This window comes from Typopeltis vanoorti, chromosome 8 (genome assembly GCF_054136105.1).
Source record: "Typopeltis vanoorti isolate ZY-2024b chromosome 8, IOZ_Tvanoo_1.0, whole genome shotgun sequence".
Lineage (NCBI taxonomy): Eukaryota > Metazoa > Arthropoda > Arachnida > Uropygi > Thelyphonidae > Typopeltis > Typopeltis vanoorti.
The window spans coordinates 95,062,217-95,084,213 of record NC_143556.1 but is presented as its reverse complement, the minus strand read 5'-3'; the positions used below and the strand labels follow the sequence as shown (position 1 = coordinate 95,084,213).

Here is a 21,997-nt window from a genome sequence, read left to right as displayed (position 1 = left end):
ATGTTCTGAACTTTTTATTTTCTCTGAAGGTAATTATTGTTTATTGTTAGACTGTTTTCTATTATCTTCATTTCTTACTAGAAACCTGTCATGTAAGATACTTACATTCCTTTCTTGTTGTACAATTTTATTATTCAATTATATTTGTTTCCATATGTATGTTCTCCATATTTCGCTAGATATAAGTGGAACGATCCCCATTCGTCGCACTTGTGCTGATTATAGAATATATTTCTTGTATTACTGAATGCATGAGGCTTTGTATTAGCATCGGTTACCATAATTTCGTTACAATTTTTTAAATATGCAAATCTGGTCTTAGGATCATGTATCTTTATTTTGTTATTTTGTTTAAATTTATTTGTTTTTTGTTTTAAATATGTATTTTTAAAAATATTTTTCCATATCTGGTCTTTTTACAATTTTTTTTATCTGCGATTGAAGAATTTTAACATATCGGTTTCTTCTCCAAGAAATCTGTATCGCAATTTATTAATTTTGTCTCCTATATATGCCTTTAAAAATAGGATTATGTCCATGTAGACCTTTAAACAATTAGAATCTAGTCCTTGTGACTTCTAAACAATTAGAATCTAATCCCTATGTGACCATTAAACAATTATAATTTTGTAAGTTAAAGAAGTCTTTAAACAATTAGAATTTAATCCCTGTGTGATTACCAATACAATTTTGTGATTGTAACTCAATCACTAAGTTCAAAGACTAAACAATTAGCATCTAGTCCTTGTGTGACTTTTAAACAATTACAATTTTGAAATTGTTTCGTCCCTGTGTGACCTTTAAATAATTAAAATTTTGTAAATGTCCAAAATAGTCGTTAAGCAATTAGAATCTACTCCTTGTGTGACCTTTAAATAACCACAATTTTGTAATTGTCCAAAGAAGTCTAAACGATTAGAAATTAATCCCTGTGTAATAAACCACTTCAATTTTGTAATTGTTCACAGAAGATTTTCAAAATTAGAACCTAGTTCCTGTGTAATATTTAAACAATTACAATGACAAAATTGTAATTGTTTAAAGAAGTCTTTAAGCAATTAGAATGTAGTCCTTTTGTGACCTTCAAATAATAAAAATTTTGTAAAAAGTCTAAACAATTAGAATCTAGTCCCTGTGTGATCTTTAAACAATTACAATTTTGTGATAGTAATTGTTTAAAGAAGACTAAACAATTAGCATCTAATCCTTGTGTGACCTTTAAATAATTAGAACCTAGGCCCTTTAAATAACTACAATCTTGTAATTGTCCAAAGAAGTATAAACGATTAAAATTTAGTCCCCTTGTAAAAAACTATTACAATTTTGTCATTGTAATTGTTTAAAGAAGTCTTTAAGCAATTAGAATGTAGTTCCTGTGTGACCATTAAACCATGACAATTTTGAATCAGTATGTCGTTTAAAACAATGTGCATTTTATCCCGTGTGGCCTTTAAATAATTAGAAATGTGTCCCTGTATGGTTTATCCTTGTATGCTCCATTTGAAATTAAAACATTTTTATTTAAGCAACATGAAATACATTTAACAAATTATGCTGTTTGTGTTATCAGATGGATTTTGAATAATTTTTGTTCGCTGAGTTTCAATGAAGTAACAGTCAGGGAATATTTTTAGGAAATAATCCTATCGATTTCCCATCTATTTTTGAAAGTATGTTGTTTTCTTCAAAATATTTCTCTAATAAAACAAATGGTCTCTCGCTCTCCCTCGTCTTTCTGTTTTATTCTGTTACTGTTCCTTCTAAGCCATTTGGACATTTTGTCCATAAGCGAGCATAGAAACTACAAAGATAGTTTGATGTAGTTATCAACCAGAACGAGCATTCTTCACTACCAATGTCTTCTTTTTCTTGTGCAGAATAATTTATCATTAATTTTCCGTTCTGCTCCCGCATTTTGGCCTTAAATCTGCCGTCTCGCGACTGGGAATTGCTTGAATTACTGACTGAAGAGAAGGATCTCTTGAATGAATTTGCGTTCTTTGAACAGCTCAATCTTTTCAATGAATGCTCCAAGAAATCTTTGCTCTATATCAACGTGCTCGCTTCGAGGATTATTCAGCTATTGGCTGTCACCGTAGGGCGATTCTGTTCAGAAAAGGTTTTTTTTTTTCTTCGCAAAGAAAATCACCGATTTCCACTCTCACATACAGATTTTCTCTTTGTGTCTTTCTCTTTAGCAAATCTTATTCGGAGTACATTAACAATAGTTTCTTTTCTTCCGCAAGGCACGTAATATCATTTTCCACCCATAGTCTTGCATGCAATGAGCTCATCCACGCTAAGTTTTGATTTTATTCCAAAGAATGTATTTCTCTAGAAATATCCAAATATTTTTATCTTCGTCGCTGTAATCAGCTACTCGCACTTAATCGAGGCTTGTTACGGAAGTTCGCAAAAGGATTCTCCATATCCATTTCCCGACGAAGGGGGCTTTGCATCGATTTACTATTGATTTCCATTCGACATAATATTTATTTTAATTAAGTACTAAAATTTATTTAAGATCTCTGATTGATATGTACACATTTCATATATTACTGTTCTATCTGTAACCTTTCTATAACTGTCGCTTTAAACGTTTGGACATTTACGTTTCAACTAAAATTGCCTCTTATTTATTCTTTCATGTTTGGGATTTTGTACCTAACATAAAGAAATCATGCAATGAAGAAATCGACGGAACAATTCTTAAAGTTCTTAAAAGAACTGGGAGATGGACTGAGTCCTTGACTCTTTATCCCGTCATCTGAATGAAGAAAATCTGTGTGAATGGGGTGTTATTGAGCTGAAAGCTCTAGTCATGGCTGGGTAACGGCAATAGCCGAGCTTCAGTTAAAACTTCATTGGCTACAGCATTGCCATTCGTTAGCCTGGAGTCCTAAAAAGGACTTTTTCAAATTCTCGCCTCGACTGAACAATCCTTATAGTCCTTATAAGGACTGGCTTAAAGGGGCGAAACAAGAATGCTTTTCATCTTCCCCGTTATCTGAAGAGGACAGTGTAAGGATAAGGTGTTATTGAGCTATAAAGCTCTGATCATGGCAGGAGGGTAACAGCAATAGCCAAGCCTCAGTTAGAACTTCATTGGCTACAGCATTGCCATATGTTAAGGTAAAGCCGTCTCTGAAAATTCGGACGATTCCTAGGCCACTCAATCGTGGACGAAAAACCGTCCATCTCAGCGTTGGCTCCACTCAGTGATGGCCTTCCACCCGCCACCGAGCAGAACCGCTCATATTCCGAAGAAAAGCATTCACAGACAAAGTCTCTCAGCGGGCCGTGCTGGAGAACACTTTCCCCAGAGACACAAATTGCTCCCTTACGGCAAAAACCTTAAGACAGCGAACTCAAACTCTCGAATCTCTGCGCCCCAGGAGGTAACAACAACAGCCGAGCCTCAGTTAACCTTCATTGGTACAGCATTGCCATATTTAAAGGTAAAGACATCTCTAAAAATTCGGACGATCCCTAGGCCACTCAATCGTGGGCGAAAGACCGTCCATCTCAGCGTTGGCTCCACTCAGTGATAGCCTTCCACCCACACGCCACCACCGCTCATATTCCGAAGAAAAGCATTCACCGACAAAGCCCCTCAGCGGGCCGTGCCGGAGAACACTTACCCCGGAGACTCAAAGTGCTCCCTTAAGGCAAAAACCTTAAGAGAGCGAACTCAAAACTCTCGAATCTCAGCGCCCAACTGGGGTAACAGCAACAGCCGAACCTCAATTAAACTTCATTGGTACAGCATTTCCATCCATTACCCTCCAAGAAATCGTTGATCCTTATAAGGACTGGCTTAAAGGGCGAAGCAAGAATGCTTTTCAACTTATATCTGTAGAGGGTAGGGATAATGTGTTATTGAGCTATTAAAGCTCTGATCATAGCAGGAAGGTAACAGCAATAGCCGAGCCTCAGTTTGAACTTCATTGGCTACAGGATTGCCATCCATTACCCTCCAAGGGTAAGTCACATATATCTCCAACCCACAATCATTAATAATCCTTATAAGGACTGGCTTAAAGGGGCGAAGCAAGAATGCTTTTCTTGCTTCGCCCTATATGGAAATATAGGGCAAAGCAAGAATTATATATCTCCAACCCTCAATCATTGATGAGCCCAACTGTCAATGATAAAGATATATAAAGTACGCCCTTTTAAGCTGTAATCTGTGGATATACAGGGTGTTCGGGATAAATTTGACAGTTTCGTAAGGAAAAAGAAAATCTTCTTTGTATCTATTAAATTTAATGAATTGACAAAAAAACATTACTGGCAGAGTTAATTACAATACTATCAACAAGATTTACTCAAAATAACCACCGTTAGCATCGATCACAGCTTCAATTCTGCTTCGGAACCTCGAACAAGCTGATGCTACAGTCTCCCTGGGAAGGGCCGCAAAAACTGTTTTAATTTTATCCATTAACTGGGCTTTTGTATTACTGGAAGTGCGATTGGTGTCTTTTTCAACTGCGCCCCATACAAAATAATCCATGGGGTTAAGGTCTGGGGAGTTTGGAGGCCAAACATTTGGACTGGTGAAGTCGTAGAAATTTTCAGACAACCATTTTTGACTTTTCCCAGAGGTGTGGCAAGGGGCCGAATCCTGCTGCCATACATACGGCCTACCATTGGCTACCCTTGTTATCCAGGGCTTGACTACAGTTAGCAACTCCACGAACAAAGCCCGAATTCCAATGCCAGGGTTCTTCAACACCTGTTCCTGCAGATTTGCGAGGAATTCTGCTGTACGAACGCAATCAGATCGTCTGCTAGGGATCTTTCTTCTTGCTACATCCTCGTAGTCACCATTGCAAGTCTCTAGTTCATGCCTGATTGTTTTTACTGTATTCAGGGAGCATTGGGCAGCAGTCGTAATATCCTTATTTTGATGGCGGGCACGAATCATCATGATACAAGTTATTCTCTTCCATGATTCAGGTGGGTTCCAGCTATCCATCCTTTCTGACATCTTGTATATGAATGAAGAAGGGTCCAAACTTTTAAATGAAGAGAAGTGTGTGTTAATACATGTAACTTACGGAAAAATATAATTAATTATAAATATGTCAAATTTATCCCGAACACCCTGTACATTACATTAATATAGAAATATTTGCGAACTGTAATCTTATGCATGAATTATATAATATAAATATTTCAAATATATTTTATTAACTAATTTGTATTCTATTTAACAGTATGACTACTAATCTGGTTTATCAGTCATAAACCAAATCTCATATTCAGAACTGACTAATATTTATTACTTGGTAAAGTGCAGCTACTCTCGAGAAAAATTCAACAGCAATATTAATTCGTGTCATGGATTATTGTTAGCTTATGAATTCGGTATTATTTTAGCAATATGTCGATGTGGTTTAGAATTAAAACCGAAGTAGTTAAGGCGATTAGGTGAATGTAACATGTCTTTCAACTAAGTGTATTTTCTCAAGTCATCTTTGCAAGATGAAAAACAGCAATTTTCCGGGAAAACAAAATTCTGCCACCGCCATATGTGATTGGTTAACTCAACTTCAGTTGAAAAACTCTTTTAAAGGTGCTTCATTCTATACGGGATTCGAACCCATCGTTTGATGATGACTTTGCAACTCAAGGAATTGTCCAAACCGACTGATTTCATTCAACTATTTCGTCACTAGAAATTCGTTCAACAACTTAATGAATATTTTTACAATTTTTTATATTTATAAACATTTGCAGTCCATTATCTTTATTTACCATCGTAGTACGTCCACAGCTTTCGACACCAACAATTTGAATTATTCTCTTTTAAACAAATAAATAACGTAATAACCCACTTCATCACTGTAAAAATTTTGAAGCTCGATTATTTACACAAAATATTTAGCCACGTATTCTAAAAATCCTTATTTATTAACTTTCTTTTCTGCAAAGAACATCTTTACCTGAAAGAAAACACACCATTCTCTCTAAATGTTTTCCCAGACCCCCTTTAATATCTTTTAGTTTCTGTTATTTCTTCAGATAATCCTCACACACACTATGGATGTTTGTCTCAGTTGTTTTACTTAATGTAAGATTTTTCTCTGCAGCAAACAATAGATCACATTAAAAGTAGCGAAGGTATCCCAGTACGGCAGCTTACTGCCGCTGTGTGACCGAGCTAATACCATCGCGCCCAATTTCGAGTATTACATTGCTCGGAACTGAAAGCGTGCTCGCATTTATAATGATCTTCTTTCTTCCTTGCGTTTCTATTTTCGTATCTTATATTCACAGTGGTAAACCCCGTTACCATTCAGTAGACGGGTACAAAACTGTTCACTCCGAAGAGTATAATGGTAGGCTGTCTACCTTCCGGTCAGTTACTGGAAATCGAGGACGGCAAAATGCAGAATTCAAGTCTACAACAGCATTTTTATGAAAATTGTTGGAATTATAGTGATAAGTTTCTCTCCTTTTTTTACCATTTAGCTTTATGGTTTAAGTAAGAAAACGACCGAGATGTGTTAAAGCTACGTTCGCACTATACCACCAGCTTCTGTGCAATCGCTAAATATCTCCCTACTAACAGCAGTTCAGTTAGTGATCGCGCATATTCAACCGGCTAATGAGCACTAATGCAAGTGCTTGATTTCTCTGATCATCATCTACGATGCTAAGAACTTCAGTTAATTGACTCGAATATATGCACGCTAAGAGCAACAAGGGCCTGTAGTATGTATCGACTCAATCACATAAATAGCATCTGCTCTCGCACGTATTAAGTCAACGCTGGATTCAATTAGATCCTGTTCTTGATAGAAATTGGAGCCTCCGTTATGTCTTTACCTCGACTAGATCGCTGTGATGCTAATATTTGTTTACGTCATAGATAACACCATTCTTCCCTTTAAAGTATCTCCTAATTTATAGCGGTCATTAGAAGAATCGATAAAAATATCCGCTCTTTCCCTAATATTTCACTACATTCTTCTGTAATCTAGGGCATAACGTATTCTACTGTGAACATTTCTGATTTCAGTGGTAATTATGTTAGAAATCCAACAGATGGAGCCACTAGTGGAAAGTGACTGAATAACGTATATATTCATTATGAGAACATCCAGAGAAATTTCCCGAATACACACTTTCAATGTGCGTTGTAAATCTTACTTGTTGAAGAAATTTCTTTTCTTTCAGAGATTTCTGACGGGCTCGCAGCACGTAAAGCAGCATGCTCCAGGAGACTATTTGTAGTGACAGTTGAGAATATCTTACGGGAAAATCATATCCAAAAGCGGAAAAAGGCCCAATTGCCATAGACAAGAAAAATCCCATATCTCTTTCTCATATAATGTGCACCTTATAGCTACTTACTAGAGGAAGTAGTCACTAGTGCTTTAGTGATGTAGACATGGAACCAAATTCTCTCAAAAGATGCGCTCTTGAAAATGAGAAATTGACCTCGGTGAGAGGGAGTGAGAACAACAGATGGAACAGCACAAGCCTATGATATTCCATTTTCTAAGTGGTCGATTTTCTTTTGGAGTTTATTATCCACCGAATCCGGCTATAAATGAAAACCAAACATAGGAGTTCTGATGAACATTAAGCACGCGTTTCCTGAATGCATGCGCTGAAGCTGGCGTTGTATGAATTATTAGGGAATGTGACAGCTGAAACTTTATCCGATCTGTCTAAATCGTGTAAACACAAAATATGATACAAACAGATGTAGCCATCGCTCTTCCTATTTTAGAAAGGTCACGTGATAGTAGTATTCGGTTTCCATTTTTCTTTCCTGTCTCTAAGGGACAGCTACGGTCAACACACTGGCAAACAAATCGATACGCAAAAAAAAAAAAGAAAAAAAAAGCCATTAAAGTTTTATTCAACTGAGAAAAGGTCACCTCGTTAGCTTTTCACGTAAATACTTGGTTTTTCTACTACAGTTTACTTCCGCTAATGATTCATCGGGTAGCTAGAGTTGGGAACATCTTACCATAAGTTTCTACTCTCATGTCAAGGATCCTCATACGCAAAAGATCAAAATTTTAACTAAAATATGTTCCGGAATTAATCTTTTATTTATATTTATTTATTTGTTAGGCTTTATTTACTACTCTATTTAGATAAGGTTTTGCATTTCCAAAATACAGTTTCAAATTTCAGCCATGTCTCTAAATTAATAACACAGTTCGGGTTGAAATGTCAGATGAACAAACTTTGTAAAAGTTTACATGATTTACTTATCTAATTTATTTTATTTTTTAGAAATAATTATCAAACTAATATTTAACTAAAAAATTTTGAAATAAATTCTCAATAATTTAGTAATTTAGGAGAAAAAAGTAAGTAATCTATACACCTCTAATTATTTAATATCAAAATAGTATAATTATTTTATGACGAAAAATCACTTAGCATGGATTTAGGAATCAATCGACCGTGAGATGCGGTCGATTGGTTCATTAATGCCCTTCGGGGTAACGGATGGCAACAATGCAATGCTGTACCAATGAAGTTTAACTGGGGTTCAGCTGTTGCTGTTACCCCCTTGGGCGATGAGTTTTTGAGTTCGCTCTCTTAAGGTTTTTGCCTTAAGGGAGCACTTTGAGTCTCCGAGGAAAGTGTTCTCCGGCAGGGCCCGCTGAGGGGCTTTGTCGGTGAATTATATTTTCCTCGGAATTTGAGCGGTTCTGCTCAATGGTCGAGGAGCCCGTCACTGAGTGGAACCAACGCTGAGATTAGGACGGTCTTTCGCCCACTATGGAGTGGCCTAGAGATCGTCCGTATTTTTGAGATTTCACCTTTACATAAGTACTAGGTGATTAATTCATTAATGCCCTTGGTGGTAATGGATGGCAACGATGCAATGCTGTACCAATGAAGTTTAACTGAGGTTCGGCTGTTGCTGTTACCCCTTGGGCGATGAGTTTTTGAGTTCGCTCTCTTAAGGTTTTTGCCTTAAGGGAGCACTTTGAGTCTCCGAGGAAAGTGTTCTCCGGCAGGGCCCGCTGAGGGGCTTTGTCGGTGAATTATTTTCTTCGGAATTTGAGCGGTTCCGCTCGGTGGTCGGGGAGCCCGTCACTGAGTGGAACCAACGCTGAGATTAGGACGGTCTTTCGCCCACTATGGAGTGGCCTAGAGATCGTCCGTATTTTTGAGATTTCACCTTTACTTACATAGTCGGTGATTGATTTATTCAATCCAATATCCTTGGAGGGTAATGGATGGCAATACTGTAGCCAATGATGTTCTGAGGCTCAGCTTTGCTGTTACCCTCCTGTCATGATCAGAGTTTTAATTGCTCAATAACACCTTATCCATACACTGCCCTCTACAGATAACGGGGAAGATGAAAAGCATTCTTGCTTCGCCCCTTTAAGCCAGTCCTTATAAGGACTATAAGGATCACTTGGCATACGTTGTAAGAAATCTATATAAGGTGGAAAACTGATACGGTTGTGAACTTTCTTCTCTGTAGAACGTGGTAATTAAATATGATGGTTTTGAAGTGTAGCTGCTAGAATTAACTCGCAGAGACGCGTTTAAAGTCATTAAATTGCGGATTATACTGAATCTAAGAACATCAGCAAAGGTAAGTGGACGGTAATTGCAACGAGGGCAATTCGTTATGCCTAACAGCCGATAGAATCGCCATTGTTAGCATATCTATTCCAGATACATTTACTTGCGTTTATACGCAAACTGTCAATAATGAACGTGTCAGATTTGGACGCCCTCACAGATTCGCTGGATTAAGAGCCAGCGCTCATACTTGTAAATAAACTTGAAAGGAAATTTAAGCTCAAATGGCCATCAAACTTGTTAGATCCTGATACAATTATAGACTCTCTAGATAAAGGATTGCCTTTCAGCTTCATAAAGAAACTCCTTAAGAAGTTCGAGCGTGAATGGCCCGGCTTCCTGAATCTTTACTCTTCACCTGAGACTGACGATGATCCAAATGAAGACACTCCTCAAATGGAGGAAAATTTAAATCCAGTCACCTCTGAATCTACTCATTCAGATCAAGGAGAGAGGCACGTGCATAAAAAACGCAAAACTCTCGCCTCGGAGTCAACAAACGAAAATGGCATGGATGAAGATGCCCCCAACATAGATTCCTCTGCCTCCACCAATGAAAAGGTGCCTCCAGTCATTCTTAGGGAAAAACAGAGATGGACAACCCTAAGAACCACCATGGCCAACCTGCAGATAAATTACTCCACTGCCAAGAATACAGAGGAGGGCATCAAAATTCAGCCCACTACAGTGTCTGACTATAGAAATCTAACCAAGGAGTTGGACACAAGAGCTATACAATACCATACCTTCACACTTACCTCGGAGAAAAATCTTAACGTGGTACTCCGAGGAGTATCTGAAGACATTGAAACAGCTGAAATAGCTGCTGACCTCAACATGCAAGATCTGCCTCCCATCAAAGTCAGTAGAATGTACAGATCTAACAAGACCCTTATGCCTCTAGTATTGGTAGAAATACACAACATCTATAAAGATATTTACAATTTGAAGACAATCTGCGGGCTCAAGATCTCACCAAAGCCACTTAGGAAGAGGGCCTCTTCTGGGCAATGCCATAGATGCCAAAAATTTGGTCATGCCCAGAAGTTGTGCAAAGTCCAATACAGATGTCTGAAATGTGGTGACACTAACCCCACATATACCTGCTCCAAGCCAAAATCCACCCCGGCTAAGTGTGCTAATTGTGGTGGCCCCCACCCTGCAAATTACAGAGGGTGCATATGCCACCCAAAAAACAGACAAACTGAGTTAATCAGTCAGTCTACCTCACTGTCAGAAACGAAAGCCCCAGAAGCTCAAGTTCATCAGGCTCCTATTAGCTTGAACAAGTTGACAGGTGTTCACCCACCATCAACTGAGCCCCCTAAGAAAAGAAATCTTCAACACCAAACAAGAACATATGCTGATGTGGCCCGCCCCAAAAAAGCAATCCATGACCAGAATATGACAAATCCACATTCAAATATAACAGCCATCATCACCTCTTCTCTTGCAAATATGTTACAGGATTTCAGTAACGCAAATCCATCACTGAGCACTATAAAAAGTTTCTTGCAGCAAACACAGCTCATTTTATCTGCGCTCTCCAATGCATAGGAAAAAATTTACCCCAGATTCTCTAATGATTATCTCATGGAATGCCAACGGCCTTAAAAATAAAATACTAGAAGTGCAGGAATTCAATGACAGATATAATCCGGATATATTATTAATTAATGAGACTCATCTAAGACCTGCTGACAGTCCTAAATTCAAAGGATATCAACTCTACAGGAATGACAGACTGGATTACAGAGGTGGTGGCACAGCCATCCTCATCAAAAATCACATCAATCATCGTGCTGTAGCCATTCCTACAACCACCAATCTCGAACTTATAGGTATCAATGTCATCACAAACTCTATCGGAAACATAAAAATATATTCTGCTTATAACCCACCATCAAAAACATTGCTGACCACAGATCTGGATGCTATCCTCGGCATTAAACTGCCGGTTATTATTGCAGGAGATTTTAACGCAAAACATCACGCCTGGAGCATTAGGTCTATAAATAGGAATGGCCGCATCCTCTATAACTACACAAGCTCAAATTGCGCAACTGTGGCTGGTCCCTCAGTGCCAACTCACCACAGTCCTACTGGCTCATCCGACGTCTTGGATATAGCTGTCCTTCAGAATGTTAACCTACAGTACTCCCTGGAATCATTGAATGAGTTATCATCAGTCAATGATCAAATCATTGATCATTGACTGATGATAACTCATTTACTGATCAAATCAACACAGCCATAGCATCTATCACCTTAAATTCAGTTGCCTTCAAGCCTAAACGACTACCAGATGACATAATGAACTTAATCAGGGAGAAAAATAAAGCAAGAAAAAGATACCACAACACCAGAGCACCCCAAGACAAGAAATATCTCAACAAAATGAACAGTGCAGTGAGAGATGCACTTAAAGTCCATAGAAACAAACTATGGGAAGATAAATTAGCCTCCATATCACCTGGTGATCAATCCGTTTGGAAGTTCCTGAGAAACATCAAAAACAAAAACAAATCTCTTCCTCCTCTCAAATCTGACCTGAACATTGTTTACACAGATGCAGAAAAAGCCGAAACTATAGCTAAAATTTAGAAAAACAGTGTAGCCCTTCATACAATAATCTAAATTTCAATCATATTTCCAAAGTCCACCGCCATGTCAGACACGTGTTAAAACGGCCTGATACCTGTACTAGCCAACTCACACCTACTTCCCCAGCTGAAATTTATGACATTATAAAGAATTTAAAGAATAAAAAAGCTCCAGAGCTTGACGGCATCTCCAACAAAGTTATTAAACTGCTACCCCGAAAGGCCATCGTATATCTCACAACAATAATAAATGCTATGTTCAGGTTTAAGTACTTCCCCTCTGCATGGAAGTTGGCAGACGTAGTTCCTATATACAAACCAGTCAAGGATCCTCAGCAGCCTCAAAATTATCGTCCCATAAGTCTGATATCTAATTTGGGCAAAATAACAGAAAAAGCTATCCTTTCCAGAATTCAACTTTCAGTAAAAAAATTAAACATCCTTCCTTCAGAACAGTTTGGTTTTCGCCAATTTCACAGTACCACCCAACAAATTCATAGACTAATAGAATTCATTATCACAAGTTATAATTGGCATCAATACACCGGAGCAGTTTTTCTTGATTTAGAGAAGGCGTTTGATAAGTTATGGCACTTTGGACTACTATACAAGTTGATTTTAGCTGGCATTCCATTAGATCTAGTTCAAATTATAAAGTCATTTCTTAGTGACAGACGAATGCAAGTCAAACTAAATGATATATTATCTACCCAACGACGCATCTTGGCAGGAGTTCCTCAAGGGTCCCTTCTGGCACCGATACTTTTCACGATTTACATGGCGGACATTCCGCACAATCCAATGTCATCCATCATTGCCCTATACGCAGACGACACAGCTTTACTAGCCAGATCTATTAAACCGCACTTTGTCACCAAGAAACTGCAAGAAAACCTGCAGAGATTAGAGCACTGGTTCTCGGAATGGAGACTGCAAGTAAACCCTCAGAAGAGTATTGCCATGCTCTTCACTAAAAACTCAATATTCCCCAAAGATGATATATTCCTATTTAATACCAAGATTCCCTGGAAAGCAGAAGCCAAATATCTGGGTGTACTGCTGGACAGAAAACTAACTTTCAGTTCACATATAAAAGCCTCATGTTCAAAAGCATCAAGAGTCATTGCACAGCTTTACCCTCTTATCAATAGGAATAGCAAGCTGGATACCAAAATAAAACTGCTCCTTTATCAGTTTTATTTTGGTTCGACCCATTATTACTTACGCATCCCCAGCCTGGAGTCACACCTCAAGTACAAATATCCTCAAACTACAGAAAGTGCAAAACAAATGTCTCCGCATGATATTAAACGCACCATGGTACGTCAGAAATGTCCAACTTCACCGGGATACAAATATCCCCTACATCTACTCTTTCCTGCAGTCTTCAGCAGTGAAGTTCTTCTCAGTGTCCTCTTCACATCCAAATGAATTAGTGCAACAAGCAGCCAATTATGATGAAACAGACTTCTCAAAATATAGGAGACCGAAGGCCATCCTACTTCCAAATGAAGATCTCTGAATCGCACCCACTCAGGCAAGAGCTCTTAGCTCATAAACTTTTCCTCACACAGTAATCCTTATCGGATAGCAGGGAATAAAAAAGCATTTTGCTTCGCCCTTATAGTCAGCAACGTCTTGCGTCACTTGGCATATACAGTATATATATATATATATATATATATATATATATATATATGTCATGCAGCAAAGGTTAGTTCATGATAAAATTGAACGAATGTTTCACAGTCAGTTGTAAACAATGGTATAAATATAAATATAGCAATCAATTCTAATGCATCAAACAAGAATTTATTACTCCTGTACGGGACCTTTATAAGGTTTATTCTTGATGTAAATAAGACGGCAATTTGTATTTCAACTGAATCCGCAAGATTGCTCTTGGGGCAAAGAAATAATTTGGCATAATCTAAACAGCTAGTTGTTTAGATTATGCTAAAGTAACTAATAGTGAGGTGAGCATCATCGCCTGTAAAATTGTTATGTATGATTTTAAATATTAGTCTCTTAGCAATATGCCACCAGTTGTCTTTCTCGTACAATGCAGAAAATTGAATCCAAGCCTTTCCAAACAATCGATGTTGTCTCTACACTGTAGTAAAGAATTTCGAGGTTCTGAAGCTATTTCTGTTAAAGGTTAGTTAGCCAGTGTCATACATTGCAATGCGCAAAACAAATATACTTCCAGAAGAACACACAAGTAGCAGTCATAACATCCTGGTCTCATTGATGTAGTTATTTCGGAAGACTTTAAAACAACTTAATTCTTCTGAAGAGCCCCAGTAGCGCATTCGCAAGGATGACAAGATACTTGTCTTTGGTTGGAAAGAACTGTGTTCTAATTCCATTGTTTTTATTATGTAAATCTCACCCATCAAAGTTTTAAACGTATGATATGTTAGTATTATTTTCGCCTTTTTCGTTATACTACCAAATTCAAACCCAACTGAGTCACTTGATTTAAACTTTTTTTTTGTGACAAACTATAAGTCAAAGGCAGCATTAAAGAACTCCCATGAATTCAAAGTTGAGAATGCTGTAGTCATACTGTGATTACAATGAAAGAAAGTTTTTGTATAATATCGTGTAAATATCAATGGAGACAGTTTGGCTCTAATATTTCCCTCAGCAAAGGCATTGTGTTTGATTAGACACGACTATGTTACTAATTAATACAATAAAAACTAATTTCTGAGAATTTTTAATGCGAATGCTTCTTTTAATTTAATTAAAACATCTTCCCACGTGTTTACTCCAAATAACAAATGAGATTGATCGCCAGATGATTCTACTGTTGTTACAAAGCTATTCCCAAGATACGCAATCTGATAAATCATTCACCATTTTTAAAATTATGGATATTATTGAATAGTAATAATATGTAACTTTTTATGTGCTACACCTTTTGCGATTTCCACTATATCTGTCGCAGACTTTAAAAAAGGCATGCGCATAAAATTCTGTCTAAAAACTATCAGAAAATCTTGGCGATGCTTTACGAAAAAGCTCCAACAGTAGAAAGAAAAATACATAAATAAATAATAAAAATGAAAACAGTTTAAGTAATTTTTTTTTTCCTATTTATCACAGCTGAAAATTCATATAATTAAACATCTGCTTCCATCGTCTGTCAAAATCAATCATATCTAATGTACTAGGTTATTCATAGCTAAGTATTCCGCTCTGAAGTGGCGCCGCCCTGGTGTGCACTTTGGGAAATCCAACATGTGTTTCAATGCTACGAAGTCTTGTCAATGCCATTATTCTGATGTGTTTAGGATTATATGGTTGTTGAAAACAAAGACCACTGACGTAAAAGATAATTTGCAGTCAACGTAATGTTAGTGCTAAAACCTCAAGGGTAACGTGTAAATTCAAACAGCTTCTCCAAATATTTTAAATCAACTTCGCGTAAGAAATGATTTTTTTTTTAATTATAGTCAAACAAACGTTGGTTATGAAAGTGTTCCAAAGTTATTCTATTGTGAATCACAAATAAATATCTGGTGATAAACTGATATCTCCAAAAAACACAAACGTGATTTTTTGAATCACATTCGACAAATTCCTTCCACTAGTAAACATACGCAAGAAGATATTGACAACAGATTCAGGATGACTATTTCCAATCGTACAACACGGACGGTTAAGCAGATTATTTTAACAGAGACAAGAAGGCTGTCAGATGACGCAACAGGTAGCTGTCAGCTCGCAAAGTGAGTGAGTGAGTGTGGGTGGGTGTGTGTGTGTGTGTGTGTGTGTGTGCGCGCGGGACGGAGGACTCGGATAGGCAATGCTTATGTGTGTGGCATTTTCCTAACCCCGATGTTCTGCTTCATAAACTCGCAAACCTAGTTTACGCGAGTTTTCACCAGAAAAACACGAAAACACTGAAAATGTACGACACGTCATGTTACTGGATGCTGTTAGGGTATTAGAATAAGCCCTGTTTTCCTTAGAATTCTGCTCTATAAATAAAACTTCTTACTCACACGTGATAAAATGGGGTTTTGATTCTGTGATGTGTTTACAGTGAAGAAAGCCGAAGGGATCTCGGTGATAAAAGAAAATAAATAAATAAATAAAAAATAAAAACAATTTTAGAAGAGCAGTGATGAATTCTCCGAAGAATTCTTACAAAGAAAAAGGCTTCGGAAGGGTTCCAAGTATATAGAATCCTTTAGAGTAACGGCTAGAAATATTGACGAAATAGAAAATACCCGTGACTAATAATAATCATCTCTTTTAGTTCAGGAAGCTATTGCTGCTCCCTCTATTGTATATTTATTACTATTTTTAAGATAGCACATTCAATTATTTCTGATTATGATCGGTATTCTAATTTGATATAGAAACTTTTTCCCGTCAATAAATAAATATCATTCGCATTCTTAAATGCTTCTAAAATACTCCTGATTCTGAGTTACTTACCTAGAATACCTAATCTGTAATTGATCGTAACCACGACTACATTTCCAAAGCTTGCTAATATACTGCCATCATATGGGTTACCAGCATTCCACTCATAAGACTCTCCATGGATAAAAACCATCACAGGAACTTTAACAGGATCCCGTCCGGCTGTAGAGGAAAAAAAAATCAATGCCTAAAGTTCCAATAATTAGCAATAATAATTTTAAAATGAAGTTCATCTGAAATGATTTGAAGGATATTTTATACATAAAAACAGGAGCAGAAAAAGGCGGTTTCTAGAAGTCACTGGTGTTTAACAGTTTAAATATTCCCTGAGCCCTATTTAAATATTTTAGGACGATATATAATACCAGTAAAGTTACCTGCAGTCAGCAGATTAGAAAAATTATTTATATCATAAATGGATCCTCTAGAGAACAGCTTGTTTTCACTCAGACTTTACTTTATTAGCTTGATTGACAGAGCTGAACGTAAATATCATGAAACTAATCATTGCAAATTCATTGTGACGAAAGAATGATCATCTCATTGTTAACGCAACAATACTCAACCAGACAATGTTAATACAAGATGTGCGTTTGAATACTGTTCATATTTGAATGCAGCTAAACTTAATACCATAACAAGGGCGTGATTATTATCTGTTGTGCAGCTGCTTTATGTTTTGTTCTATAAGTTGTAGTGGCTCTAAAGCAATAAAACACTATCGATATTCTGGAAAGAATGGGGAGTCAAATCATTTGATAAATACATTGCATTTAAACCTAATAATTATGATGATGTTTCATTGTTTCTCCAACACATTTTAGACTGTAATTATCACATAAATCATAACAACAAAATGGTCAGAAAAAGACTTTATTCAGAACGTTTTCCTCAAACTCGTAACATCTTGATAAGAATTCTAATCCTCACGAATGAATGGTGTGAGAGCATTGTTTTCGTCGCGAACATTTAATCTAGAAATATAACTAGCAAAGGGGGCAACAAAATTACCAAGGCAATTGTGGAAGTCACGCAAAATTCCCCGAAGAAGAATTGTAAGTCAGTTAGGTACTTTGTAGTTTGTCTGAAAAGACGCAAATGAAAATATCTTAAGTTTACAAAGGGACATTTCCAGGTTGGCGTTGAATTTAATTACCGTTCTCGATAAATAGATGGGTGTTGCGAGATCGGCATATGTAGTGTGATATCTTTGCCCGGAATCCCTACGTTAATTTATAAACCTTAATTATGGCAGACCGTAGCGCAATTACCACTCTATGTTTAATTCATCAACTCCACCGTAACGACCACGCCACAAATACGGAAAAGAAAATTCGACTTGCATTTGATAAAACAAATTTTACAGATAGCCATGCTTTAGTTGCTTATCGTAAAATTTTATTGTTTCCAAAACGTAAATTAAACCTTTACAAGAAATGTTTGGAGTTACGAACACCATGATTTAAGCCCTAATTGTAAAACCTGCTTTAGCCATGAATAACGGAATGAGAAAAAAATTAGTAAAAACCTCTGAAAGGCGATAAGAGAACGAGGCAATTAGCGTAATTAGTTTTTTTTAGAGGGGGAGGGATACGATATGTTAAAAACAGTGGTATGGAGTGGTAATTTATCTCCCCCCCCCCGAAAACAATCAGAATGGAGAGTCATTCTTCAGAAACTTAAGCCTCAAAGAAAATACTGTCTTGTAATAAAAATCTTTTTCTTTAAGTGTTTCATATTTGTTACAAGAAGAATTTAAAAACATAAGAGAAGCAATACGTTGTTGTTCATCTTGGAACATCATATCTGTTAACAACTCATTAAAAAACGCTTTCTTATTAAAAGAACCAATTAGTACGGAAAGAAACGATTCAAGGGGAGTTAAAGACCAAAAAAGTAATCAAAAGAAACAAAGAAAAATCATTCATAAAAAGGCATACGGAACAAATTTAAGATTTAATGGATGACTTGCCATTCCTCTTACAAAATTTCAATAGGAAGACTTATGTTCTTGTTATTTGTGTAATTAATTTTTTCCCAAAAAAATTTCCCTAATACAAATTTACAAGACATCCTTTTATCAGATGAAAGCACTTTACAGACAATCACTTGATTGACAGATCATTTGCTTCAACAGTCCTGAATGAAATACAAGTTTTGGTTAGCTGCGAGGAGCTAATATCCGAATATTATTTAACTTTCTTTTAAACAGGAAAAGAATAAGTATACACATACTCATATATAATATAATATAATAAGCCAAAACATTACAACCCCCTATTTAGAAGCGTTTTAAATCCTCCTTTAACAGAAATAACCGCTTACATCAGTATTGGGATTAACTGTACTGGACCATGTTCTGAGGTATTCTGGACAGGGCCTCACATGATCAGAGACCAATCGAGACACTGGCGTCAACCAACGATGCTGAAAATTAAGGATACCCAGAAATTATGCACATGTACTTGGTTTAATCCTTTAGGTTCTTAAGTTCTTAAAAGAACTGGGCGATGGACTGAGTCCTTGACTCTTCATCCCGTCATCTGAATGAAGAAAATCTGTGTGGATGGGGTGTTATTGAGCTAAAAAGCTCTAGTCATGGTTGAGTAACGGCAATAGCCGAGCCTCAGTTAAAACTTCATTGGCTACAGCATTGCCATTTGTTACCCTGGAAGTCCTAAAATGGACATTTCATCCTCTCCTTCAACCATTTAATCCTTATAGTCCTTATAAGGACTGGCTTAAAGGGGCGAAGCAAGAATGCTTTTCATCTTCCCAGTTATCTGTAGAGGACAGTGTAGGGATAAGGTGTTATTGAGCTATTAAAGCTCTGATCATGGCAGGAGGGTAACAGCAATAGCCTCAGTTAGAACTTCATTGGCTACAGCATTGCCATCCATTACCCCCCAAGGGTAATAATTACCGCATCTCACCTTAATCCTTCAGGTTGAAATAATGCTGAAGTCATAATTTTTTATACAAGTAATTAAATGGTGTTACACCTTATTATTAAAATTTTCTGGATTAGAGAAAGTTTTGAAAGTTTTTTAATCAATTATACTATAAATTAAGGATGTCATTAAATTATATTCTAAGTTTAATCCTTTATCTAAGTGTAAGCAAACAAGATTTGCACCTGAAGTTTTCTTCTACTTGGATAAAGAATTAAACTAAGTGTATAATTTCTTAATAACCAAGTGCTGAGTTCCACGTAATGCTATAGCAACCGGAAAGAAAGAGTTTGCTGTTTTTATTTTTCTTTCTTAATTTGTTTATTGACATGAATATGGTGATCAAATACACTAAGAGAGCGAAGGGCGAAGGAACTTACATGGAATTTTTTTGACGTTCGTGTCCCCAATTGTATTCCTTAACTCCACAGCTTATTTATCCCCCACCCCCAAGTTTACTCCATAACTTTAAAACTTTTCGCATTTCCTTCAAATACTTACATCGTTTCAAATTTCGCGTCTGACAGCAATCGGAATTATTATTCAACACGATGGCAAAAATTGCAAGGTTTTTGCTACCATTACATCAAGCGTGTCCGGAATGTTCTTTGCTTGGTCAGCTCTTCTTTCATCGTCCTTTCTCTGCCTTCTCTTCTCTTTTTCCCATGGAGTCTGAATTTACAGTGTATTACAAATATGTATGACGTTTTGAATTTAGCACCTGAGAAAAGTTTGTGCGCGCGTGTGCGAACCTCGAATTTACAAGTCTAGCTCAGCGGAAAATATGGAGAGCTATTGATTTAAAGCGTGTAACATAAATCTCCATGGCCTCGGAAGTTGGAAATAAGATTCCAACTTTTTAATCTTTTAAAATGCATATACTAGTAAAAAAAAAGTTTGAATACATAAAATATTCGGTACGGGAAAAAATCTTTACTACAAGCTCAAACTTAGTTGGAAAAGTAATTTTGATGGAAATGTCAGTGGCTTCGTATCAAGTTTAGCATTAGATTCGCATAAAAATGTAAAATAAAAATAAAAAAAAACATTCTCGATGGGAAAGTGACGTCACAATAATGACAATCTGTTGTTGCTCCAAAACAATGAGGTAAATTTCATCCAGTAGAACATAGTGTTGCGTACTGACTTTTCCTCTGTCTTTTGTAATCTTTGGGGAAAATACATTCTGCAATTGGATGTCGTAAGCTATATTGTATTTCATGTAATAACACATCTTTTCTCTTCTGGGAATCACTTGACACAAATGACACGGTGAGGAACGAATTGGTTTCCAATCAATACCGACGTCTCTAGTTTCAAATGATAAGCCTTAAAAATGTATTGTCTTACATAAATGATTTCAAGTACACGAATATTTGAATTCACTTGCGAATCCTTTCCTAACTAAACAAATCTTAAAAAAAAATCAAAAAACTTACCCATTTGTAGTTTCAATTTATTTTAATGAGCGCGGTGTACTTTAAAGATCCTGGACAGCATTGTTGGTTTAAAAATAACTAAATCATCAAAAACAAACGAATATCATGTCTTTTGTTATGTGCAACGAAAACAAAATATCATTGTTGACAGATTAATATGAATTTCAGCGTGACGTAATAATGGCCGCCATGTACATTTCTTTTTATTAATTAATTGTTAAAGGAAACAATGCATTTAATTGCTATGCCATTTAACACCACAGTTACATATAATTAAACTAACCATTTATAACCAAATCATTAATATTTAAAATAAATATAAATAGGAGGATATATAATACCCACGCATTAATATTCTTCAAGTCAACAATGAATGTAACGGCTTAAATAGAAACCAGAAACTGAATCGGAGAATCAATATTCTAATCACTCAGTTTCTTTGGCTTGTATTACACCCAGACTGACTGAGGCAGATAATTATATCTAAAACGGATGAGCATCTGAGGAAGAGAAAACGAACGTAAATTCTACTCTAATTATAGTGTTTAAAATGATGAATGAATAAACTAGCTATACGATTCTTAAATTTCCAGTAGTCCTAAGGAATTATAGGATGTTACGTAAATGTACTGCGAACATATTTTTCCGAAGAACGATGTAACTATGTTTGGCTGCAGCGAGTCTGGATTGGATAGAAGGATAAGATGAATGCGGAGCTGTATGTGTGATGGAAGAAGAAAAGCTTTCTCTAACCTTAAGACTTCATGGCTCTCTTTCTCCGTCTTAGAATATTAAATATATAGCAAGATCTAGAAAGAAAATAAAGTAAAAAAAAATCCTTTTTTCTTTGCCTTGTCGCGAATAATACAATTCTTGGTTTTTCGCCAGTAGGAGAAAAGTTGATTTTTTTTTGTTGTTATTTGGACAAAATAAATATTTAATCAGATGCCTACTCTCTTTCCATTTCGTATTTGGGCACTAAACA

The 21,997-nt window shown here is 36.5% G+C and overlaps 1 protein-coding gene across 1 annotated transcript in view; it reads right to left on the bottom strand.

Annotated features, from left to right (window-relative positions):
- Window positions 1-21,997, bottom strand: part of LOC150104203 (neuroligin-4, X-linked-like) — a 219,504-nt gene that overhangs the window by 47,033 nt on the left and 150,474 nt on the right. The window contains exon 2 of the mRNA XM_090396829.1: window positions 16,635-16,784. Coding sequence (XP_090252955.1) covers window positions 16,635-16,784 — 150 coding nt within the window. The remainder of the gene's footprint in view (window positions 1-16,634; window positions 16,785-21,997) is intronic.